The following is a 27,359-nucleotide window of genomic DNA, read 5'->3' as shown; positions in this document are numbered from 1 at the left end:
AAGAAGTTCAGACATTCCTCTTGAAGCATACAATGGATCCAGTGTCCTCCACATCAACAAGCTCAAAGGATGTCCTCACTGTACTTCCTCATAAACAAGACTGTTCCCTATGGCCAGTCCTAGACCTCAGCCCCCTCAATTAGTACATCTTGTAGAAGTACTTCCACAAGACTTCCCTCTAGGACATCACACTGCTGCTCCAACAAGGGGACTTTGACGGCACTGGATCTAAAGGACACCTACTGTCCTACCCCCATTCCACCTGTCCACCACCATTACTTTTGCCTTGTGGTTAGTGGATAACACTTCCAGTTCAGGGTTCTACGACCCAAGGGTTTTTTCAAAGTGTCCAGCGGTAGTAGCTGCGCAACTGTGCAGAAATTACATCCACATCTTCCCAGACCTAAATAACCGGCTGATAAAGAGCTGCAACAGATAACTGTGCCTAGCACCCACTTAAATAGTGGTGTCCTTAGTCTTCAAATGATAATTCACCATTAAAAAATCCTACCTGCAGCCACAGCAGCTCTATATCTTCCTAAGTTCCAATTCTAAATGCCATTATGGAGGAAGTATACCCCAGCAAGCAGATGGTAGTGGCATTTTACCTAATGCTGCCTCTTTCTCAGCAGGATGTTCCCTTACAGTAAGGACGATAATGAGACATCCCTTTAAAGTAAGGACGGTAAAGAAACTGCTGAGGAATGATGGCCCTCTGTAGTGCTACTGTGCTGCATGCAAAACTCCACGTGATCCTCTCCAAGAATGCCTTGCACAGCAGTGGTCACTTGCGGAGGGACATTGGGAAGTTCTAGTGTTAGTAAAGGCCTGTATACAGCACTGTCTGCAATGGTAGAACAGCAGCAACCTGTTGCTTGGCAGGCCCTTCCTCAACTCCCTTCCGCAAGTGACTATTACCATTGAATCCTGACTATTGGGGTGGTGGGGGGGAGAGACATCACCTCAGTCACATCACTGTCTAAGGCACAAGGACTCCCCTGCACTAGGCTTGTCTCAGTAAACATGTTGAGCTTCTGACAGTCTCTCTAGCCTTCAGAGCCTTCTTCAGTATCATATGGTAAAGTACAGTCCCCATGAAGATGGACAATGTGATGACATACTGCTATATTTATAAGACAGGGGAAGACTTGCTTTCTACAGCATCCTGCACTGGCTGATGAGATCTGGTGTTGGGAAATCCACAACTGGATCCACCTCTTAGTGGGGCACTTACTAGGGGTAGACAACAACTTTACAGACCTAAATTAACAAGTTCATGAGTTCGACTCCACCCATAAGTCCTCCAAAGGTATGTTAACTGATGGGCTATCCCACCCATCTACCTTTTCACCACCCTGCAAATGCAAAATGTTTCAACTTTGCGTCCAGATACCCAAACAGTCTATGGGTAATGCAATATGCATGCATTGGTCAGAGATATTTGCCTATGCATTTTCTCCTTTCCCTCTCAGTACATACATAGTGAGAAAGATACAGCCAGTGTTCATGATGCTTGTCTTTGTGACTTCAACCTGGGACAGACAACCCTGCCATTCCTCTGGGCTGGAGATGTACATCACCCCCTACGAGAATCTGCAGCTCACACTGACCCTTCTCATTTGCCATTGGGGTCAACCCAGACACTCAGACCCAAAGTAACTCAAGGATAGATATGTGACACCTTAGGTCTTAAAGGTTGGCTGCCTCAGCCTCCCATAGGAGTCTGTACTTAAACTGTGCAGCACATGTAAACCTACCACAAGTGCATGCTACTCAGCCAAATGGAAATTATTTGCCCACTACTGCATCTCCAAACAAATGGACAATTTTAAGGTATCAGTACAGTATATAATTTGCTTCCCCCTGCACTTGCAAAAAGGAGGCCAGGAATATACCTCCATATGCTTACACTTAACTACAGTTGCAGCATATATTCAGAATAGGGAGTACTCCTACTTTGACAATTTCTGGAGTTAAGACCTTTGTGGAGGGAATCAAGTGAGTGTCACTGTAGGAAGTTGGCTCTGTATGTGCTATTTCAAAGTAAGGAATAGCATGCACAGAGTCCAAGGGTTCCCCTTAGAGGTAAAATAGTGGTAAAAATAGATAATACTAATGCTCTATTTTGTGGTAGTGTGGTCGAGCAGTAGGCTTATCCAAGGAGTAGTGTTAAGCATTTGTTGTACATACACATAGACAATAAATGAGGTACACACACTCAGAGACAAATCCAGCCAATAGGTTTTGTTATAGAAAAATATCTTTTCTTAGTTTATTTTAAGAACCACAGGTTCAAATTTAACATGTAATATCTTGTTTGAAAGGTATTGCAGGTAAGTACATTAGGAACTTTGTATCATTTCAATTGCATGTATACTTTTCAAGTTATTCACAAATAGCTATTTCAAAAGTGGACACTTAGTGCAATTTTCACAGTTCCTGGGGGAGGTAAGTTTTTGTTAGTTTTACCAGGTAAGTAAGACACTTACAGGGTTCAGTTCTTGGTCCAAGGTAGCCCACCGTTGGGGGTTCAGAGCAACCCCAAAGTTACCACACCAGCAGCTCAGGGCCGGTCAGGTGCAGAGTTCAAAGTGGTGCCCAAAACGCATAGGCTTCAATGGAGAGAAGGGGGTGCCCCGGTTCCAGTCTGCCAGCAGGTAAGTACCCGCGTCTTCGGAGGGCAGACCAGGGGGGTTTTGTAGGGCACCGGGGGGGGACACAAACCCACACAGAAATTTCACCCTCAGCGGCGCGGGGGCGGCCGGGTGCAGTGTTAGAACAAGCGTTGGGTTCGCAATGTAAGTCAATGAGAGATCAAGGGATCTCTCCAGCGCTGCAGGCAGGCAAGGGGGGCTTCCTCGGGGAAACCTCCACTTGGGCAAGGGAGAGGGACTCCTGGGGGTTACTTCTGCAGTGAAAGTCCGGTCCTTCAGGTCCTGGGGGCTGCGGGTGCAGGGTCTTTTCCAGGCGTCGGGACTTAGGTTTCAGAGAGTCGCGGTCAGGGGAAGCCTCGGGATTCCCTCTGCAGGCGGCGCTGTTGGGGCTCAGGGGGGACAGGTTTTGGTACTCACAGTCATAGAGTAGTCCGGGGGTCCTCCCTGAGGTGTTGGTTCTCCACCAGCCGAGTCGGGGTCGCCGGGTGCAGTGTTGCAAGTCTCACGCTTCTTGCGGGGAGATTGCAGGGGTCTTTAAATCTGCTCCTTTGGATAAAGTTGCAGTCTTTTTGGAGCAGGTCTGCTGTCCTCGGGAGTTTCTTGTCGTCGTCGAAGCAGGGCAGTCCTCAGAGGATTCAGAGGTCGCTGGTCCCTTTGGAAGGCGTCGCTGGAGCAGAGTTCTTTGGAAGGCAGGAAACAGGCCGGTGAGTTTCTGGAGCCAAGGCAGTTGTTGTCTTCTGGTCTTCCTCTGCAGGGGTTTTCAGCTAGGCAGTCCTTCTTGTTGTTGTTGCAGGAATCTAATTTTCTAGGGTTCAGGGTAGCCCTTAAATACTAAATTTAAGGGCGTGTTTAGGTCTGGGGGGTTAGTAGCCAATGGCTACTAGCCCTGAGGGTGGGTACACCCTCTTTGTGCCTCCTCCCAAGGGGAGGGGGTCACAATCCTAACCCTATTGGGGGAATCCTCCATCTGCAAGATGGAGGATTTCTAAAAGTTAGAGTCACTTCAGCTCAGGACACCTTAGGGGCTGTCCTGACTGGCCAGTGACTCCTCCTTGTTGCTTTCTTTGTTTCCTCCAAAAGTGGGGGCCGTGGCCGGAGGGGGCTGGAGTGCCCTGCGGTGCTGTGACAAAGGGGTGAGCCTTTGAGGCTCACCGCCAGGTGTTACAGCTCCTGCCTGGGGGAGGTGTTAGCATCTCCACCCAGTGCAGGCTTTGTTACTGGCCTCAGAGTGACAAAGGCACTCTCCCAATGGGGCCAGCAACATGTCTCTAGTGTGGCAGGCTGCTGGAACCAGTCAGCCTACACTGAACAATTGGGTAAAATACAGGGGGCATCTCTAAGATGCTCTCTGTGTGCATTTTTTAATAAATCCAACACTGGCATCAGTGTGGGTTTATTATTCTGAGAAGTTTGATACTAAACTTCCCAGTATTCAGTGTAGCCATTATGGAGCTGTGGAGTTCGTTTTTGACAGACTCCCAGCCCATATACTCTTATGGCTACCCTGCACTTACAATGTCTAAGGTTTTGCTTAGACACTGTAGGGGCATAGTGCTCATGCACATATGCCCTCACCTGTGGTATAGTGCACCCTGCCTTAGGGCTGTAAGGCCTACTAGAGGGGTGACTTACCTATGCCACAGGCAGTGGGAGGTTGGCATGGCACCCTGAGGGGAGTGCCATGTCGACTTAGTCATTTTCTCCCATCAGCACACACAAGCTGGCAAGCAGTGTGTCTGTGCTGAGTGAGGGGTCCCTAGGGTGGCATAAGACATGCTGCAGCCCTTAGAGATCTTCCCTGGCATCAGGGCCCTTGGTACCAGAGGTACCAGTTACAAGGGACTTACCTAGGTGCCAGGGTTGTGCCAATTGTGGAAACAATGGTACATTTTAGGTGAAAGAACACTGGTGCTGGGGCCTGGTTAGCAGGGTCCCAGCACACTTCTCAGTCAAGTCAGCATCAGTATCAGGCAAAAAGTGGGGGGTAACTGCAACAGGGAGCCATTTCTTTACAGTCACTATGATAACTTAACTTCTGGTTTAATTAGATCATATACCAAGGGGAATGCATATTTAAAGGATGCAAAAGCCCTTGCTCACCTTGGTGGCATGCTTCATCATTGGGCTAGCTTTTCGCTGGGTAAACGGTGCAAATACCCAGATGGTTCCCAAGAACTGGGGCCCTTTAGCTGTTGTCTTTTGTTTCTCCCCCTGACCTGATGTTTTGCCTGAGCTCTGGTCACTGCCCAAGTTGGGTGGTTGTGAGAATCGCAGAACGGATGGGTGTAAGAAAGGTTTCAATTGGCTATGGGCACTCCTTGAACAATATTTATTCCTGGCCAGTGCCAGTGCCAAGAGGAAAAACATGCATCTCTGCATAGGAATGATTTGGGTGAACGGTTCTCAGATGTTTCCTCATGCCATTTGTCCCAAATAATAACAACCTAGAATATCCTTTTTGTAGAACTTGTTGGCATAGGCTACATGTTACATAATGGGCATGAACTTTTGTTCTGCCTTGTAGGGTGGGTAAAAAACATTCCTACACTATTGACACCTTCTGGGGTTTTGTGGCAATGGAAACCCTGGAAGATGAAGCAACCACTACGGCGTTGTCATTCTGTTGTGGTAGAGCAGATGATGTTCCTTCTGACCCCGGGCTAATTAATGAGGTTGTTCCAGTGGTCTGAGATGCCATGATAGAGGATGTTTGGATTTTGATGTTTGTCCTTCTGAAAAGACAGAAGCCGAAGGCACCATGGTGTCTTTCAAAGGCTGATTCTTATCTCTATAGGCTGTGGGCTTGGTTTTCAGTTGCTTTTCAGTGTGGGTGGTATATTTAATTGTATTCGTATTTATTTATTTTTTGATTGATTTTTAATCCATGGATCCACACCGACTCCATTACTAGAATGTTGTGGTAGTTTTGTGAGAACGGGGAGGCAGGACATTCTTTCTGGATAACCCAATTCCTAAAGCAGTACTGCTTATCCTTTAACTTTTTCACAATTGAGTTTGAAGTCAGGGGTATGCAAAGAGCAGCATGAAACTCAGAACTGTAATGGTAGATTTCAAGATTTCCAGGTTTTAAGCCTTTTAAAAACTGCATTACTGGGAATGCTACAGTGACTCCAGGTTGTTCCCGTAGTGCCACAGAGGATTCATGAACTCTTGAACACCAGTAGAAAGTTTCATTGGTTCCAGTGAATGTATTATTCCACTTTCAGGCTGTTATTCTCCTTACTATACATATAGCTAAAATACTTGATATAGGAAATCCAAGCAAAGGCTATTTGTTTTGGCTGTACTTCATTTTTTGAGCATAGAAAAAATTTCCCAATTTTAGAAATTGCTTCTGTGCAAGATGAAGCCAGAAGAAGCTGCTCCGATTAGGAGTGAAGATCACCTGGAAGAAACTAGGTCTGCTAAGTAGTCCACCGATTCTTCTCCATCCTGCTGAAGATGCTTCTGTGCAAGATGAAGCCAGAAGAAGCTGCTCAGGTTAGCAGTGAAGATCATGCTGAAGAAACTAGGTCTGCTCCCTAGTCCACCCATTCTTCTCCATCCTGCTGAAGAGAAAAGGCTATCATTGAAATTTGTTGCCGATCCTTTATCCTTGTTCATGGCTGCACAATTATCCGAGTGGACTGACAGTGGGCTTGTAACAGTGGGAGACTGTTTCCACATGGGCATATTGCTTCCCACGGAGGGGATGACAGTGCAACATGAACTGCCCCCATGCCAGTATTTCTCCTATGAAGCCCTGATGAAGGTGTTCAGGGACCTATGGGATAAAGGCAGTGAGGATCCTCCGACCAACGCAGTGCTCCAGCTTCCTGGGTCGATGGGGTCAGCCGGCATCTCATTATGTAGTTCTGTAAGGTGTTGAACAGGATGGTCCGGGAACCCTTTGACATGCTTAAAGCCAAATGGGAGAGGGTAGTAAGCCACGAAGGTTGCCTTCTAGAAACAGGGAACATACTCTATTCTGCGGACCTTCGGAACAGATGTACAAAAGAGAATGGCTTTTTATTATAGTTTAAAAAAAAAACGTTGTTTGCCACAAATATGCTCTAAAAAAAACACACCAAAAAAATGTATCTCTAATTAGCTATTACAGCATGACCCCGGAGAGTCATACGAGGGTAACATTTCCTACTAAAGCTGAGATCAGTTCTTACACTGGAAAACATATATGTGTAGGGGAATGAGCTAATGAAGGGTTTCATGAGAATATTTCCAAGATTTTCTACAAAGAATTAGAGAGTTTGTAGCTTAAGAACTACTCTTGTTTTGTTCATGTGATTAATTTTCTTACATCAGTCTCTGGCACTCATGAAGCACTGTTAAGGTTTAATATCTTAAAGTAACAAATAATGAAATAATAAGTAAGGAAATGTAATTAAAAGGCAACTGAATAATGAATTTTCAATGTGAAAAGTGAAACTCTGACCACTGTTGAAATGGAGTTGTGAGAAATACAGCAGGAATTAATTTATGTTGTTTCCAAACAAAGTTGAGCAGACCTCCTTAGCAATATGAAGGAGTGTTCAATTTTGTCTGTAACTGTGCACAAAACACTCAGTGAACACAGTCTCTTCTCAGACCCATTTATTCTTAATAAATGTTTGTTTTTGTAGTAAAAACAATGTTAGTTATGGGAAACCCAGTTAAATTTTGGTTACAGGGTAAAGCCCCATTGTACCATATAGTTTGACTGTGACCGTGATTGTTCACCCGAGAATCTGCAGTACCGAAGAATTACCAAACAAAATATATAATGTGTCCTAAATCAGACAAGCAGGCACAGTGGCTGTGCACACCGTCAATGGGCTTCCAACGTCATGCTGACTTTGGAGAAAGTACAATAAACAAACGTGCACTATAACAAGTTAAAAGATGTATGTAAAAATTTCATTAGATGGCATTTTGAGGTAAAAACTCTAGCCTTGGCAGTTGACATAATTACATTTTTTTATTTAGAGCATCCAGAGAAAATCCAGCTATGCAAGAAAAGAAAAAATCCAGTATTTGGCAATTGTAAGTACTCAATTATTGCAAATTATAATTGTGGTATTCAGACACAACACCCACACCCATACCTCTTTTAATGCTAATTCCATTTGTAATGTATAAAGTGAATGCACCATGCATGGCTGAGAACCAAATGTCCAAGGTTTAGGCTGCAAAGATCATGTGGCCAAACAGCCAGTGGAGAGTCAGATACCAGGAATGGAGTATGCGGACACAAAGCTGAAATGTTTTGTTAGCGACATTATATTTTCCAGCTAAAGGGATAGTGGATTCTAAGCTTGTAGTCACATTGTAACTTCAGTGGGTATCGCCACTCATTCTTGAAGTTCCTTTTAGGTGTGGGGGACTCTGGATTTGCTAACTGCTTTGAGGCCTAGATTTGTTAACCTTCTTGAGATCTGGATTTGTTAACTTCCTTGAGGTCTGGATTTGTTAACTGCTTTGAAGTTCTTCATTTAGCCGCTTATCAAGCACCAGATTTCACCAGTTCTGCAGAATTATTGTGCATGAAGATCAGGGGGTACCTCACTTTTATTAATGATGACAAGCATATGCAAATTTAGACCATTTCTACTTTTCCCTGTCTATTAACGAGGATTCTCTTTCTGCAGATGAATAAAATAGGTTCTCTGCTTTACTTGGTTGCACCAAAAAGAGGATCTTTATGACACCAGTACCAGAAACTCTGTGTCTACATATAAGCGAAGTTGCTAGTGGATTCATACAGACTTTTGCATATGAAACCCAAGCTGCTTTTCAAATAAAGAATGCATTGAATGCAGAATTTTCCATGTATGTATTGAAATTGAGTTTCCCTAATGTGTGTACCGACCAATATAAACGAAAAGATGTTAGAGCATTATGGAAATTAGTCCAAAGCTGGGTAGCGTAGCTAGAAAACAAAATATGATAAACTACATGGTCTTATAAATGGCATGGATAAACCATTTGAAAGAAGCTTGCACCAGTGGTTAGTTCAAGCCTATCCAGGGAGAATGTGTTCAAGGGCGAACTGTCACAAAGCTTTAGCGATAACACAATAAAAGATGCAATAAAGTACTTTCCCTTTCTTGAGCAGCAGGGACAGTATTGATTATCGGGCAAGATTTTTCCTGGCAGTATCGAAGGCTATAACCCAAACAAGGATGATCCCAGAAAGATAGAAAAGGATGATTATAAAGCATATATATATGTTCGGTGGCATGTGTAGCTGCTGATACACATGCTGTGCATTATCCTGCCATCTAGTGTTGGGCTCGTAGTGTTACTAGTTGTTTTTCTTCGAAGAAGTCTTTTCAAGTCACAAGACTGAGTGGCTCCTCCCTTTCGGCTCCATTGCGCATGGGCATCAACTCCATCTTAGATTGTTTTCCCCGCTTAGGGTGAGGTAGGAGTGGTAGAATGAGGATACTAAAGATGTCCATGCAATAAAATAGATATGTATGTACATAGTTTGTGTTAAAGGAATGTTTATTTACATATATACAATTTTAATGAACTTAAATGGCTACAGGCTCCCGGGAGGCGGGAGGGTGCATGTGAATCTGCAACGCAACATGCCACGAACAGATGTACACTGGGTAAGTGACATTTTCCGTTTGACGGCATGTGTAGCTGCAGATACACATGCTGTGCATAGACTACAAAGCAGTAATCCTCCCCAAATCTGTGGTCAGCCTGTAGGAGTTGAAGTCGTTTGAAATAATGTTCTTCGTACAGCCTGTCCTGTTGTGGCTTGTTGTGTTGCTAGCGCATGGGTGTCGACTCCATCTTAGATTGTTTTCTTTCCGCCATCGGGTACGGACGTGTTCCTCTTCGCTCTGTATTTCGAATTGGGAAAGTAAGCGAAATTATCGAACATTTGACGGTATTGTTATAGTTCGGTACCGGTTAGTGTTATTGTATCGGCACCAACAGCAAGAGCACTCCATCGGCCCTTCAGGGCTTCCGTTCTTCACTGAGGCCTGGTCGGCCTGACCACACCCGTCGTCAAAGACTAATGGACCGGACCCCCTTCAGCTTCTGTCCTAAGTGTCATTCAAAGTATCCTTATACAGACCAGCACCTGGTCTGTAATCTGTGTTTATCACCTGAACACAGGGAGGATACTTGCGAGGCTTGTCGAGCGTTTCGATCGAAAAAGACCCTAAGAGATCGACGAGCAAGAAGACTGCAAATGGCGTCGCCACCGAGAGAGCAACTCGACGTCGGAGAGGAGGAAAGCATTTCCATCCAGGGATCGTACTTGGACGAATCTGAAAGTGACGGAACCTCGACGGTGCAGCGAACAGTGAGTAAACCTGCCCCGTCCAAAACTCACACAAAGATATTTAAGGCCAAGGGGACGCCACCGCCAACAGGCCATGGCTTAACCCATCAAAAAGAAGGTGACCAAACATCGGCACCGGAAAAGGCCAGGGATTTGCCGAAGACTTCCGACTCTGGTCGAGATTCTGGCACCGAACGATCTCGACACCGAGAGTTCGACTCACCTAAAGTGAGAAAAATAACTTCGGAACCGAAAAAGACTATGGGGGTCATTCTGACCCCCGCCGGCGGCGGAAGCCGCCGGCCTGGCGGGAACCGCCAGGAGACCGTACAGCGGTCAAAAGACTGCGGCGGTCATTCTGACTTTCCCGCTGGGCTGGCGGGCGACCGCCAAAAGGCCGCCCGCCCGCCCGCCCTCCCGCCCAGCGGGAAAGCACCAGCAACGAGGATGCCGGCTCCGAATGGAGCCAGCGAAGTTGCTGGTGTGCGACGGGTGCAGTTGCACCCGTCGCGATTTTCAGTGTCTGCCAAGCAGACACTGAAAATCTCAATGGGGCCCTGTTAGGGGGCCCCTGCAGTGCCCATGCCAGTGGCATGGGCACTGCAGGGGCCCCCAGGGGCCCCACGACACCCGTTCCCGCCATCCTGTTTCTGGCGGTGAAAACCGCCAGAAACAGGATGGCGGGAAGGGGGTCAGAATCCCCATGGCGGCGCTGCTTGCAGCGCCGCCGTGGAGGATTCCCTGGGGCAGCGGGAAGCCGGCGGGAAACCTTTCCCTTTTCTGACCGCGGCTTTACCGCCGCGGTCAGAATGCCCCCGGAAGCACCGCCAGCCTGTTGGCGGTGCTTCCGCGGTCGTTGGCACTGGCGGTCCAAGACCGCCAGGGTCAGAATGACCCCCTATATCTGAAATCTCTGTACCGAGAAAAAAAAAAAAGCAGCTTCGGAGACGAAAAGAAGCTCTTACACAGAAGAGGAAGGACTTTCTAGCTAAATGAAGGAAAGACATAGATTTGAGCAGGAATTAAGTATGGAAGAACCGGACCATACACAAAGGAGGTTACATATCCAGAAAGAGACTGGAAAAATACAAACTTTACTTCCAATCAAATCTAAAAGGAAACTTGCATTTCAGGAGACAGAATTGCAGCCTAAGGCAAAGGTGGTTAGAGACAAATCCCCACTACCAAGGTTTTCACCACAACCGTCCCCACCGCATTCACCACAACTGTCACCAGTGGGAACACCTCCAATGCATTCACCCACAAATACAGGGATAACACAGGATGATGCTGATGCATGGGACTTATATGATGCTCCAGTATCGGATAACAGTCCAGATTGTTATCCAACAAAGCCGTCACCTCCAGAAGACAGTACTGCATATACGTAGGTACTATCCAGGGCAGCTACGTTCCACAACATAGCAATGCACTCGGAGCCAATAGAGGATGACTTCCTGTTTAACACCTTAGCATCCACCCACACCTCCTATCAGAGTCTGCCAATGCTCCCGGGTATGCTCAAACACGCAAGACAAGTATTCCAGGAGCCAGTTAAAGGAAGGGCTATCACGCCTAGGGTTGAGAAGAAGTACAAGCCTCCCCCAACAGATCCTGTGTTCATAACACAACAACTTACACCGGACTCAGTGGTTGTAGGGGCAGCAAGAAAGAGAGCAAGCTCTCAATCGTCAGGAGACGCTCCACCCCCTGACAGAGATCAGAAAGTTTGACGCAGCGGGCAAACGGGTGGCAGCACAAGCAGTCAATCAATGGCGGATTGCTAATTCGCAAGCCCTACTTGCTCGCTACGACAGGGCACACTGGGACGAGATGCAACACATCATACAGCACTTGCTCAAAGAACATCAGAAACGTGCTCAGCAGGTTGAGGAAGAAGGACAGGCCATCTCTAACAACCAGATAAGGTCCGCACTAGACTCGGCGGACACGGCAGCACAAACAGTCAACACAGCGGTAACCATTCCAGACATGCGTGGTTAAGAAGTTCTGGATTCAAACCAAGAGATCCAACAAGCAGTGTTGAACATGCCATTTAATCAAGAACAGTTATTTGGGCCGGAAGTTGACACAGCAATTAAAAAGTTGAAAAAAGACACGGACAAGGCCAAAGCCATGGGCACGCTCTATTCCCCAAGTCAGAGGCACCTTTAGGAAACCACAATTTAGAGGAGGTTTTCGACCGCAAACATCAGAACCTTCCACCTCTCAAACCAGACACACCTATCAGGCACAATATCAAAGGGGAGGGTTTCATGGTTCCTATAGAGGACAATTCCCAAGAGGAAGGGGAAAGTTCCAAGCAACCAAGCCAGACCAAACAGTGACTTCAATGTCACAAAACTCCACCACTTATCACCAGTGGGAGGGAGGCTAACCGCATATTTTCAAAACTGGAAACACATTACCACAGACGCATGAGTCCTATCAATTATCCAACATGGTTATTGCATAGAATTCACAAAATTCCACCAGATGTGCCACCAACAACACACAATCTGTCCAAACAACACTTAGACCTATTACAAATAATCCAAGCATTATTACAAAAACAAGCAATAGAACTAATACCCAATTATCGGAAAGGAACAGGCGTCTACTCACTATATTTCCTAATTCCAAAAAAGGACAAAACGTTAAGACCCATCTTAGATCTCAGAACACTGAATCTCTTCATCAAATAAGACCACTTCCACATGGTAACACTTCAAGACGTGGTTCCCTTACTAAAAAAAGAGGAATACATGTCAACATTGGATCTGAAGGATGCGTATTTCTACATACCCATCCATCCTTCCCACAGAAAATACTTAAGGTTTGTAATGCACGGCGTACACTATCAATTCAAAGTGCTACAGTTCGGGATAACAGCCCCAAGGGTATTCGCAAAATGCTTAGCAGTAGTAGCCACTCACATAAGGAGACAGCACATGCACGTATTCCCATATTTAGACGACTGGCTAATAAAAAGCAACACTCAACAACAGTGTCTTCTTCACACGCAATACATCATAGAAACTCTACACAAACAAGGGTTCTCTATAAATTACCAGAAATCAAATCTGCAACCATCCCAAATACAACAATACTTGGGAGCAACACTCAACACACAAAGAGCAATTGCCACTCCAAGTCCACAAAGGGTCCAAGCGTTCCAAAATGTAACATCAAGCATACAGTCAAACCAACACTACCCAGTAAGGTTTGTAATGAAACTTCTAGACATGATGTCTTCATGCATAGCCATTGTCCCAAACGCAAGACTACACATGCGGCCCTTACAAAAGTGCCTAGCAAAACAATGGACACAAGCACAGGGTCAACTTCAAGATCTAGGGTTGATAGACCGCCAAACACACTTCTCGCTTCAATGGTGGAATCTTATAAATTTAAACAAAGGGCGGCCATTCCAAGACCCAGTGCCTCAAGCTGTTATCACAACAGATGCTTCCATGATGGGGTGGGGAGCACACCTCAACAAGCACACCTCAACAAGCACAGCATACAGGGTCAATGGGACAATCAGCAAAAACAACTTCACATAAATCATTTGGAACTGCTAGCGGGGTTTCTAGCATTAAAAGCATTTCAACCACTGGTAGCCCACAAACACATCATGTCAAAACCGACAACATGACAACAATGTATTATCTCAACAAACAAGGGGGGGGGCACACTCGTCACAACTGTGTCTCTTAGCACAAAAGATTTGGCATTGGGCAATTCACAATCACGTTTGCCTGATAGCACAATACATACCAGGCATTCAGAATCAGTTAGCCGACAATCTCAGTCGAGATCACCAGCAAATTCACGAATGGGAAATTCATCCCCAGATCCTACAGGATCACTTCCTATGTTGGGGAACACCTAACCTAGATCTATTCGCAACAAAAGAAAACGCAAAATGCCAAAACTTCGCATCCAGGTACCCACACCCTCATTCCAAGGGCAATGCACTATGGATCAGTTGGTCAGGGATATTTGCTTACGCTTTCCCCCCTCTCCCGCTCATTACTTATCTGATCAACAAACTAAGTCAAAACAAACTCAAACTAATACTCATAGCACCAACCTGGGCTCGCCAACCGTGGTACACAACACTGTTGGACTTATCAGTAGTACCCCACATCAAATTACTAAACATTCCAGATCTGGAACACAACACAAACAACAGATCAGACACCCAAATCCAGCATCGCTCAATCTAGCAATCTGGCTCCTGAAGTCTTACAATTCAGACATTTAAATCTCACACAAGAGTGTATGGAGGTCATTAAACAAGCAAGAAAACCTACAACAAGACATTGTTACGCAAACAAATGGAAAAGATTTGTTTGCTACTGCCACACTAATCAGATTAAACCACTACATGCCTCTACAAAGGACATTGTAAGCTACTTATTAAACTTACAGAAGTCTAATCTAGCATTCTCTTCCATTAAAATCCATCTCACTGCAATCCCTGCCTATCTGCAGATTACACATACAACATCACTTTTTAGAATCCCAGTCATTAAAGCATTTATGGCGGGACTAAAAAGAATCATACCCCCAAGGACACCACCAGTACCTTTGTGGAACCTTAATATTGTATTAACACAACTCAGGGGCCCACCATTCTAACCCATACATTCATGTGAAATGCAATGTCTGACTTGGAAAGTAGCCTTTCAAATAGCTATCACATCACTTAGAAGAGTAAGTGAGATACAAGCATTTGCTATTCAAGAATCCTTTATACAAATACATAAACATAAAGTGGTTCTCCGTACAAATCCAAAATTCTTACCAAAGGTCATATCACCATTCCACCTAAACCAAACTGTGGAACTCCCAGTCTTCTTTCCGCAACCAGACTCAGTAGCCGAAGGAGCCTTACATACATTAGACATAAAAAGAGCACTAATGTATTACATTGACAGAACAAAACAATTTCGTAAAACAAAACAATTGTTTGTAGCCTTCCAAAAACCTCATGCAGGTATTCCTATATCTAAACAAGGCATCGCCAGGTGGATAGTTAAGTGTATTCAAATTTGCTATATTAAAGCAAAAAGAGAATGACCTAATACACCAAGAGCACATTCCACAAGGAAAAAAAGGCGCCACAATGGCTTTTCTTGGAAATATACTGATGACAGAAATTTGTAAGGCAGCCATCTGGTCTACGCCTCATACATTTACTAAGCTTTACTGTGTAGATGTGTTAACAACGCAACAAGCTACAGTAGGACAGGCTGTATTAAGAACATTATTTCAGACAACTTTAACTCCTACAGGCTAAACCACAGCTTTTTGGGGAGGTTACTGCTGGTTTGTCTATGCACAGCATGTGTATCTGCAGCTACACATGCCACAGAACGAAAAATTTGACTTAGCCAGTGTACATCTGTTCGTGGCATGAGACGCTGCAGATTCACACGCGCTCTCCCACCTTCCCGGTATACTGTAGCCGTTCTTAGTTGAATGAAAATTATAAATATGTAAATAAATATTCTTTTGATACACATTAAGTTCATACATAACTACTCCATTGCATGGGCACCTCTAATATACTCACAACTCCTGCCTCACCCTCTGCGGGGAAAACAATCTAAGATGGATTCGATGCCCATGCGCAATGGAGCCGAAAGGGAGGAGTCACTCTGTCTTGTGACTCGAAAAGACTTCTTTGAAGAAAAACAACTTGTAACACTCCGAGCCCAACACTAGATGGCAGTAAATGCACAGCATGTGAATCTGCAGCGTCTCATGCCACAATCTCACATCAAACTCCCAAACAGACCAGATCTGTTAACACAATACAAACAACAGTGTGGGAACAGATGGTGAACTCAGAGAGGAATTTCGATTACAGAAAGGTGTGAGACAGGGTTGTGTATTGACCCCCACACTCTTCTTACTCTTTATAAATGCTTGTATCCCCTACTTATATTACTGCGAAAATGATGCCCCGAAATTGAGTAAAGATGCCACCCCTATTGTTTACAGACGATACTTGTCTCTTGCAAACTACCTCAGGACTAGTTCCGCTTCTTGTGAAATGTTGGGGTTTTTGCAGGGACTATGGACTCCAAATTAATGCCAGTAAGACTAAATACATGGTGTTTGGGGATACAAATCATGAAGTGCGGAAAACGATAATGCTTGATGGCGAACGTTTAGACAGAGTACTGCATTTTGACTATTTGGGAGTAGGATGGAGGACTCGCATAAATGATCAGCTCCCCTTTTAAAGTGTACTATGTCATTGGAACAAAAAGCAGGAGTCATATTGAGATTTGCCGCTAGATCATCTAGATACTCCATTATGCCAGCAATGGAAATTTATAAAAGCCAAGCCAGAGGAGGAGTCCTATATGGTGCTGAGATTTGGGGGCATAGTAACCTGCAGGATTTAGAGAGAGTGGAACACTCATATTTAAAAGCATTGCTAAAAGTTCCTTTGAGGTCTCCCACACTGCCCATTCGAATGGACTTAAACTTACATTCCATTGCAAAGATAGCTGCCGTAAGGCCACTCCAATACTGGATTAGACTATGGTCCACAGATACTCTTGATACGTATAGAGTTTGGCCTAGAGCAGTGCTACCAGCCCCACATATAGAGAAAATTCCATTGTTTAAATATGTGAAAAAAGTGTTTTATAAACTTGGCTTAGGCCAGTAGTGGTCAGATCCCACGCATCTCCCAAATAATACTACCCAGATCTTGAAGGACGCTTATTTGATGAACTGGCAAGTAGACGAGTTTGCATCAGTCCCGCCTTTCAGTTTGACGGACAGTTTTTTATTAACTGCCATTATGAGTTCGAGCATTACCTCACGCATGTGCACTTAATATTAGATTTAGAGTTGGATCCTTAACATTGTGGGCTTTTACTTCCAGATTGAAACAAACAGAAAACCAAACTGATCTTTGTCCAGTGGGGGATGTATGACCCAAGAGAGTATTGCACATGTTTTATTTTTTTGCCAGGTGTATAAGAAACAGAGGGTTTGTTGGATCAGACCATTATGCCAATCCTTGGGCATTAGGGATCGTCATTTGGCCCTTAGGATCTCCAAAACAAGCCCACGTATGATTGTGGTAAGCGCACTGGCAAGGTTTTTAGAGGCAATTTGGCATATTAGAGGCAAATTCTTAACCACCAAAGTATAAATTTTACTTTCAACCATAGCCATTGTTTTTGTATATACATAGCTCTACTGGATAGCAGAACATATTAGCTAGATGCAAATCATTTGCGATTATTAGCGAGATAATAGAATGGGATTCTCATTTTGCAATTGTGTGGAGGATATAATGCACTTTATATATTGTGTGAACCGAAAGGTCCCTAGTCCTTTTTGCACAAAGATCTGTACTTATAGCTATCTATTAATTTTTGATGGTGATGTGTATTTTTGTTCTTTTTATACCATTTATATCATTGATATTTTTGTACATTTGTATTTCATGGCTTTGGCTGAGTTTGGATCTGAGATTTATCAAGATCTATGTGAACTTTAATTATTTCTTTTTAGTGTTTTTATATGTAAGATGTTTTGCTAATATGCTTTTAGGGCATTTTTTGCCGAAATAAAGCTGAAACTGAATTAAGTGTATTATGTCTTGCTTGTAAATATGATGTAGTAACTATTTAGCTGTAAACCTCAGATTATCTGTATATGCTTCTTTCTGGAAATGTAGATTTAACCAGTCAGTATGACATTTTTACACTCTCGCCATACTGTGGCAAGTATGTTCTGCCAAAATCAAGAATCTCGTTACTACTTGTGATTGCTGCGGCTGTCAGTCCCTTCCTTTCACTAGATAGCTGGTATCAGAGAAACATTTACATTTAAGAAACATGTTTTGGATTTCTAGAAATTCAATTTGTATCATACTTCTCCTAATACAGTAACTGTCCTGTCTACATGCTGGTAGTGTTTTTCCTGATCATTATCTGTGACGTATATATCATCACTATCATAAATTACATTTAAATCACTTATCTCAGTTATTCTTGCTGAAAGATCCTCGGGACTATTTGTATACCCCTGAGGAAGTCATGCAAAGCCAAATTGAAATCCCCCATTTTAAAGGAGGATAAATAATTATTCAAGTGCCAAGCTATTTGTACAAAATCCATTGGATCACCAATCAGCACCACCCTCATCAACACCTCCCAGCCCATCCACCATTGTTTCCTTCCTACCCAGCCAAAGTGATCGAGAAGTCAGTCAGCAAGCAATTCACAACCCTTTATGGACACTCAGATGTACACTCCACCCTCTCTTCCAGTAAAGCAGAAATCCCAGTTTGTACCCTCGAAGGGAAAAGGATGGGTACGTTCTAGTCTGCAAATGGTGAGATGGAACCATGAAAACTGGTTCTCTGAGTTAGGCTTTGAGGAAGAATTAAGTGCCACTAAGAGCAAGGTTTCTCAGTTATCTCCCTTCACTTGTAATGTGTGCTTCAGTAATATGCTGTGTGATCCAGGCCAGCGTTTCCCAGAAACCTCTCCTGCAAAGATGTTTCCAGTAAAGTTCGCACAAGAAGAAGGATCTCTCATCAGTCATTTTGAAAACAAGGAGGGTAATAAAACTACTCCCTTCGACCGCACACGTACTAGTCAATTTGTGCCTCCAACTAAGATGGTCTATTGCATCTCTTCTGCAACCGCCTGGCTGATCCAACAATTCAGCTTACCTTGATGTTCTTGGCGAAGCAGCAGTTCAGCGTGTTCCTGAGACACTCTGACAAAGCGACTGCTGATGGTCGATCCTGAAAAGAAGGAAAAATAACTTAAGTGCCAAAGCCTGTGAAAGCATGCACACGCACGGCTAAATGATTGCTAGTGATTTTGTCTTTTGACTGCGATTATGATGCTTGCGTGCAAACTGGCAATTCATCAAGAGCATCAGAGACGATCGGATAAAGGACTCAAACTTTTGTTACTGTGTTGTGAACTAGACTGAACAGTGCCAAAGTGAATAGTGTGAATTGAGCTAAAGCTCCAACCCATTAGAACTGTTGACGAGCTCAAGAACGAAAGAGCTCCATAGAACTATAACCGTTGCCAAGCTAAACAGCTGTAAATATTCCTTAAGTTGACAGTGTACTAAGACTAAATAATAGTGCACGATCAACATTGGGGTGCAAGTGTTGCTTGTGAAAGTTGGTAATGCTCTCCTTTATTGTGAAAGAATATAGATGTAATCCTCCTATTCCTACCAGTCTGAAGTCACTTTCTGCAAGATATGAATCATGGTGGTGAATCTTGTGTGAATCCAAATAAGTTCCGGATTAACAGCCAGTTGTCTTTTGTTATTTTATCCATACCCACATTCCCTTTGGTGACCTCCCGATTGAGCAATATTCATGTACCGTTAAGAGAGCACGGAGGGGAGTGGATTGACTGTCTTCCACCATTGCTGCTGCTGGGACGGAAACACAGTTTAGTGCAAGTTTGTGTGCCTTGACTTATGACACAATCCATCTCTAGCTACACCACCTGCTGGACAGCACCCAATGATTCTGCTTTTAAAGGATATTGCCTCTGAACATGTGGTTCATCTGTCAAGGAATAACATGGGGTGTTGCTCCCTTATCCCATCCTGCTTGATTTTTGTATAACGATGGAGCTAATTGTAATGCCTATTTAGCAGCATATTGGTCATTGTGATCGGGGCACTAGGGAGGAAATGCTCCCATTATAAATTTCACCCCTATTGGAGCTCCAAAAATAACAAGTAAGATCCAATCCTCTTCCACTACGATTATAGTTATAAGAAGAATTTAATTTTGCCTAAAATATAATTAAAAGCGTTTGTTCAAGATGTCCTATGTGTATTCTAGCCTTAAGTATTAAATCTATTTTATTTGAATCCCTGTCTGTTTTTTTCTGTTGCTATGTAGATTAGTCTTCTCCATGATCAGGAGGGTTTGTTTTTGATGGATTATTTTTATTTCCAGCTCACTAATTAATGTGTCTCATTTTTGTTCCCTTCCCCAGAATAACTTTTTTTGTGAGGCATTCTGTTTTCTTGCTGCAACTACTCTTTTCTTTAGAAATAACCATTTTGATGGCCGTGGTCCTCAGCTGTCTCCTGTTCCTTGCTGATTGGTTCATCCTTTGTCAGGTTCTGGAGAAGAGCAGTCACTTTTAACAAGCCCAGTCTTTATTTTTCCACGATCCTTTGAAGAATAAGAATAATGCTCTTCAGATGATAGATAAATCTCTTATTTCTCCAGTAGCGACTCTTTCATAGATTCACAAGCTTCAGTCTTCCCCGTCATCGAGATTGGGAGTCCCACTGTAATGATAACAAGCTGTTCTGAGAAAAGCGTTGCACAGTATAGAATAAACAATTGACATTCCTAGCCAGTTCACATCAGAAATGACTAAACTTGAGCCAGTCATGCAGCAACTCCTAAAAGTTCTCTTCCCTACAAGGGCCACCATACTGCAGGTTTTAACTGGAGGTGTGTGACAGGGAGTCCCCCTGAGCTTCACTCAGTTTCTCAGTTTATTTTTTTAACAACTGTTCATTGGAATTTATAGATTATTTTTTGTTATGCATAGTAGTAATCCTAAAAATACATCATCTGTTCGTCGACAGGCGAAAGCACCTGCCCAGTTGTAGTTAGCCGAGGCACAGTAAGTGTGAATGTGTGGTATTTTTCTGGATGGTTTCGCTGCTCTCAATACATTTACTGGGTTTGCAGTATTCTAAAATTCATAGATCGGGGCAGTTGTAGCTTGAAGTGGATGAAGCACTCATAAAAAAAACAGTCAGTATGTTAACAATTCAATTTGTAACTGAAATTAAACCTTGGTCATATGGTCAGAGTTCATCCAGCGTGTGTGCTTTTACCATTCTTGCATGATAGCATCCAGTCAACAACTGGGGAGTGGCTGACAGAGTATGTCATTAGGTTTGTCATAATCCCAGTCCAGTAACTACAAGACTATTTTTCACCTTTCTCCCGACCTCACAAAGGCTGCCAGGGCGAATACCCAGTCATCTGCGATTGGTCAGTGTTGCAGACCTCTTCTTTCCTTATCTCGCAGGGTGCATTCCTCCACTAGTGCTCAATGGTGGACCTTCCTCTTCCATCTACAATGGGGAGGGTCTCCCCGGTGACCGCCAGCACAAGGCAAGGGTCCGTAAAGCGAGGCCCAGAGCCAATACCAAAAATCTAGCTTCTGCTCCTTTTGCTCTTGAGTTGGGGAAGAGTCCTAGAAGAAATATCTAACCGTAGGACCGAGAGTCGTTTCTGATTGGAACATCATGTCAATCTACCAAAAAAAAAAAAAACCCTGGTCAGGCATTGTGTTGAACTCGGAGTATATTCGGAGGAACCTCACAAGAAATGTCTTTGTTGACTTCATCCAGATTAAGTCACAGAGGTCCTTTAATCTGTTGCCCCTTTCCAGAACAGACTCTGAAAGACAAAGTGGCCAGATTTCTTCTTCCGCTGTGGGATATAATGGGAAAAGAACATCCATCTTCGGGAGATGAAGGTGAGGGGTACATCTTTTCATCACAAAAATCCCTAGAAACCTCCTTTAGACCAGAAATACAAGCAACAATTCCGAATATGCTTTCTGACGGTGAAGTATTGTTAGGCAAAGATGTGGACGATGCGCTTCAGTCCATTAAAGCGGACACAGAGACCGCTATTTTTTTAGTTGTTCTTCAGCAGTGGCATTATCAACCCTTTTGAGACTCTAGAATAAGGAGGATTCTCTCATGTAGAGGAAATTACCAGGCGTGCAGATGGCAACTGTGCTTGCAACATCAACAGGGGTGTCAAACTATACCCATAACAACCATATAGACAACCTCCATCTGTATCTTACTCCAGATAGACTACTCGAAAAAGGTGTACAGAATCCGGTGGAGTACATGACTTGTCCAGACTACATTGATATAGTTTTGGCACCAGTCACTTTTCATCCACAACGGTAAGTGGGCTGAAGGCTTTTCAACTGCTTAGGTGATTGGAAATCTATTACTTCAAATCAGTGGTTGCTGGACATTATTTAGCATGGCTACGCATTAGAATTCATTAAAAAAATCTCCTCAAAATCCACCTTGGAGGAGGTCACACTAACATTTGTTATAATTGGAAAGTCTTATGCTCCTTCAAAAGGAAGCCATATAGAAAGTTCCTCTCAACCACCAAAACACCAGCTTCTATTCAGGCTTGTTTTTAATCATGAAAAAATTAGACCATTGGATACAAGTTTTAGATCTCTAGCAGCTAAACAAAAAGATGAAAAAAACTATTTTGGATGGTTACTCTGCAAGAAATTATCTAAATATTGGTCCAGGGATATTTCATAACCTTTTTAGATTATCAAGATGTTAATTTTTTTCATTCTGATCCATATAAGGTTAGAAGTGACCAGTTGCCTTTACCAATTCAAGGTTCTTTCTTTTGGCCTGAGGCCTGCACAGAGTGTTTTCACAAAATGCAGGGCCCCTGTCATGGCTTAACTACAAAGAAACTGGCACCAGTTTTTTTCCATGACTGGTTTCTAAAATGCCTTTCACCCCGCACGGTCAGCAGCTCTACGTAGGCATGCCTAAAGTTATTAGAAAATCTAGGGAGAAATCATGTCACTTTCCCAGCAGGAGAAAATGTAACGTTTGATCCTTAACACTGTAACATGCAAGGCATTCCCTACAGAGGAGGGAATACAAAAGATAAAAGAATTAACTTCTTTATTGGAAAGAAACTCTGTTTCTGTTTGCATGTTTGAGGCAATTCTGGGAATGATCTCCTCCTACATTCCCCTCATTCCCAATTGCTGACTTCACTCTAAGAATGAAACAAGTCATGCCATGGTGGATGTACAAGCACAAGCAAAATATATTGTTGCTCTTTACGCTCCTAAATCATCTTCCACAATTTGTGATAACCACAGACCTATTTCTAGCAGGATGGGAGCCACATTTACAGTAGCTCAAAGTACAAGGACTATGGTCACCTCAAATAATCAAGCTGCATATAAACCTAATGAAACTAAAAGGAGTTGTCTTAGCGCTTCAGTGCTTTGTACCAAGGATAACAGGTTCATCAGTACTCATGCATACGGACAACACAACCACAGTATTTTATAGAAAATAGCAAGGTGGAACAAGGCCTCATCAGTTATCATCAGTAGCCGAGAAGATGTGTATATTGCATCATCAAAGTACCTTAAAAATGGAATACGTTCCCGGAGTGAACAATCAGAGAGCAGACTCTTTGAGCAGAATAACCAAGCGCTGCCATGGATAGGAGTTACTTTAGCGTCCGCTCCATATCCTTTTTCAGATTTGTGGTTACTTGCGACTCTTTCTTTGCCATAATTTGCAATCATAAATGGCAATTTTTTTCAGCAGATAACTTCAACAAGGGTTGTGGGGGAAAGCTTTGCAGATGGCTTAGGATGGGAAATTCACATTCGCAAATGAATCCCTTTTGCTTCCTCTGGTTCCCAGAGTGTTAAAGAATATGAAAGGGAAACAATATTGCATCATTCTAGTAGCCCTAGCTTGCCCAAGACAATTTTGGTTCACAGAGCTATTTCTCTTGTCACAATGAAGAAACATTCTGTTCAAACCAGTACCAAACCTTTTGGCAATGAACGAGGGCCAGCTGTTCCAGCCAGTGCTGGCTAGTCTCAATTTAGCAGCCTGGCTCCTGAATACAGTGGGTGAAGTCACTTAGATATATCTTAGTATTGCAGAAGTATTTTAGTTAAAGCCAGGGTGGCACCTGCAGATGCTCCTTATAAAGATAAGGGAAAGTGGACTTTGGTCTGCATATGGTGCTCTAGAATTGGCCTGCAGTTCTCATTTCCCCCTTCCACGTTCAGGTCTCTATCGCAATTCAATTAAAGTTCCTTAGGGGGCAAACGTGCACTTGCTGTGATCCATGAGATTTGTAAAATAATGTTCGATGGCATCTGTCGCTGTAGATACGCATGTTTTGCATAGCTCGCCATCTGGTGTTGGGCCGGAGTGTTACAAGTTGTTTTTCTTCGAAGAAGTCTTTCGAGTCACGGGACCGAGTGACTCCTCCTTTTGTCTCCATTGCGCATGGGCGTCGACTCCATCTTCGATTGTTTTTTTTCCGCCATCGGGTTCGGACGTGTTCCTGTCGCTCCGAGTTTCGGAACGGAAAGATAGCTAATTTCGGAAGATTTTCGTCGGTATTGTTGCGTTCGGGATCGGCGTAGTTAGATTCAACACCGCATCGAAGATCGAAGAGCTCCGGTGCCCTTCGGGGTAGTTTTTCGACCCCCCTCGGGGCCTGGTCGGCCCGACAGCGTGCAGAAGAACGCCGATGGAACGGACCCCGTTCCGTTTCTGTCCCAAATGCCACAATAAATACCCCTATACAGACCAACACTTGGTCTGTAACCTGTGCCTGTCACCTGAACACAGTGAAGACACTTGCGAGGCCTGTCGTGCGTTCTGGTCCCGAAAAACACTCCGAGACCGTCGAGCCAGAAGACTTCAGATGGCGTCCGCACCGACAGCCCACCGGGAGTTAGAGGAACAAGAAGAGGAGGGAACCTTTTCGATCCAAGAATCGGACTCCGAAGGATTCGACGATACACAAACCGTGAGTAAGACGTCGAAAGCCACTCAGAAGAAGATTTACAAGGCCCAGGGGACGCCACTGCCACCAGGCCATGGCTCGACCCATAAATTCGGTGACCGACCGTCGGCACCGAAAAAGGCCCAAACAGTGCCGAGATCGTCCGACTCCGGTCGAGACACCGGCACGCAGCCTTCTCTGGACCGAGAAAGTGCTGGAGACAAGCATCGACACCGAGATACCGGTGTAGACACGGCTCGACGCCGAGACAGCGGCACCGAAGAAGATCGACGCCGAGAGGTTTCGGCCCCGAAAAAGAAAAAAGTCACCTCGGAGCCGAAAAAAGATGCAGACAGGGTTTCGGTGCCAAAACAAACTGCAACCGACCCAGTTTCAGGCTCTTATACAGAAGAGCACTCGCTAACCTCCCAAATGCAAAAGCATAGGTTTGAGGAAGAGCTACACTCAACTGATGTAGACCATACGCAAAAGCGTATTTTCATACAGCAGGGGACAGGAAAAATAAGCACCCTTCCCCCTATTAGAAGAAAGAGAAGATTGGAGTTCCAAACTGAACAGACACCACAAACAAAAGTGGTGAAAAAAGTTACCCCACCACCCACCAAGATCAAGACGCATGGGACTTATACGACGCCCCAGTGTCAGATAACAGTCCGGAGGCATACCCTACGAAGCCATCTCCACCAGAGGACAGCACTGCGTATTCTCAAGTGGTGGCTAGAGCAGCACAATTTCACAATGTAAGCCTCCACTCAGAACAGGTCGAGGATGACTTTTTATTCAACACACTCTCCTCCACCCACAGCTCCTACCAAAGCCTGCCTATGCTCCCTGGTATGCTCCGGCACGCAAAATAAATCTTTAAGGAGCGGGTCAAAAGCAGGGCAATCACACCAAGAGTGGAAAAAAAGTATAAGGCGCCTCCTACAGACCCGGCTTTCATCACTACACAGCTGCCACCAGACTCTGTCGTTGTAGGAGCAGCTAGGAAAAGGGCCAACTCCCACACATCTGGAGATGCACCACCCCCAGATAAAGAAAGCCGCAAGTTCGATGCAGCTGGTAAGAGAGTCGCAGCACAAGCTGCAAACCAGTGGCGCATCGCTAACTCCCAGGCACTACTTGCGCGCTATGACAGAGCCCATTGGGATGAGATGCAACATCTCATTGACCATCTGCCCAAGGACCTACAAAATAGGGCAAAACAAGTGGTTGAGGAGGGACAGACCATTTCCAACAACCAAATCCGCTCCTCCATGGACGCTGCAGATACAGCTGCACGGACAATTAATACATCTGTAACTATCAGAAGGCATGCATGGCTCCGAACGTCTGGATTTAAACCAGAGATTCAGCAAGCAGTTCTCAATATGCCTTTTAACGAAAAAAAACTGTTCGGTCCAGAAGTGGACACAGCGATTGAGAAGCTCAAAAAAGACACGGACACTGCTAAAGCCATGGGCGCACTCTACTCCCCGCAGAGCAGAAGGAATTACAGCACATTCCGTAAAACACCCTTTAGAGGGGGGTTTCGGTGTCAGAGCACACAAGCCAGCACCTCACAGGCAACACCGTCCAGTTACCAGGGACAGTACAGAGGAGGTTTTCGGGGACAATATAGAGGAGGGCAATTCCCTAGGAATAGAGGAAAATTTCAAAGCCCCAAAACCCCTACTACTAAGCAGTGACTCACATGTCACTCATCCCCTCCACACAACACCAGTGGGGGGAAGAATAAGTCATTATTACAAAGCATGGGAGGAAATCACTACAGACACTTGGGTTCTAGCAATTATCCAACATGGTTATTGCATAGAATTTCTACAATTCCCTCCAAACATACCACCAAAAGCACAAAATTTGACAAAACATCATTCCAATCTCCTGGAGATAGAAGTGCAGGCACTATTGCAAAAGAATGCAATCGAATTAGTGCCAAACACACAAATAAACACAGGGGTTTACTCACTGTACTTTCTGATACCAAAGAAGGACAAAACGCTGAGACCAATCCTAGACCTCAGAATAGTGAACACATTCATCAAATCAGACCATTTTCACATGGTCACACTACAAGAAGTATTACCATTGCTAAAACTACACGACTACATGTCAACTTTAGACCTCAAGGACGCGTATTTCCATATACCAATACACCCATCGCGCAGGAAATACCTAAGGTTTGTATTCAAAGGAATACATTACCAATTCAAGGTACTGCCTTTCGGATTAACAACCGCACCAAGAGTCTTTACCAAATGTCTAGCGGTAGTCGCTGCACACATCAGAAGGCAGCAAATACATGTGTTCCCATATCTAGACGACTGGCTAATCAAGGCCCATTCGTTAATAGAGTGCTCAAATCACACAAATCAGATCATACAAATCCTCTTCAAACTAGGGTTCACCGTCAACTTCACAAAATCCAACATTCTGCCGTGCAAGGTACAACAATACCTAGGAGCCATAATAGACACAACAAAAGGAGTAGCCACTCAAAGTCCCCAAAGAATTCAAAATTTCAACACCATCATACAACGCATGTATCCAACACAAAAGATACAAGCAAAGATGGTATTACAACTCCTAGGCATGATGTCTTCATGCATAGCCATTGTCCCAAACGCAAGACTGCACATGAGGCCCTTACAACAGTGCCTAGCATCACAGTGGTCTCAAGCACAGGGTCATCTTCTAGATCTGGTGTTAATAGACCGCCAAACTTACCTCTCGCTTCTGTGGTGGAACAACATAAATTTAAACAAAGGGC

General features: G+C 44.2%; 1 protein-coding gene across 2 annotated transcripts in view; it reads left to right on the top strand.

The window, feature by feature from the left end:
- SPAG9 (sperm associated antigen 9) overlaps positions 1-27,359 on the top strand; it is a 1,094,694-nt gene that overhangs the window by 309,987 nt on the left and 757,348 nt on the right. For both annotated transcript variants that reach the window (XM_069200034.1, XM_069200033.1), the window contains exon 13: positions 7,638-7,694. In XM_069200034.1, coding sequence (XP_069056135.1) covers positions 7,638-7,694 — 57 coding nt within the window. The remainder of the gene's footprint in view (positions 1-7,637; positions 7,695-27,359) is intronic.

The sequence above is a fragment of the Pleurodeles waltl genome, chromosome 7, assembly GCF_031143425.1.
Source record: "Pleurodeles waltl isolate 20211129_DDA chromosome 7, aPleWal1.hap1.20221129, whole genome shotgun sequence".
Lineage (NCBI taxonomy): Eukaryota > Metazoa > Chordata > Amphibia > Caudata > Salamandridae > Pleurodeles > Pleurodeles waltl.
This window is presented reverse-complemented; position numbering and strand designations above follow the sequence as displayed.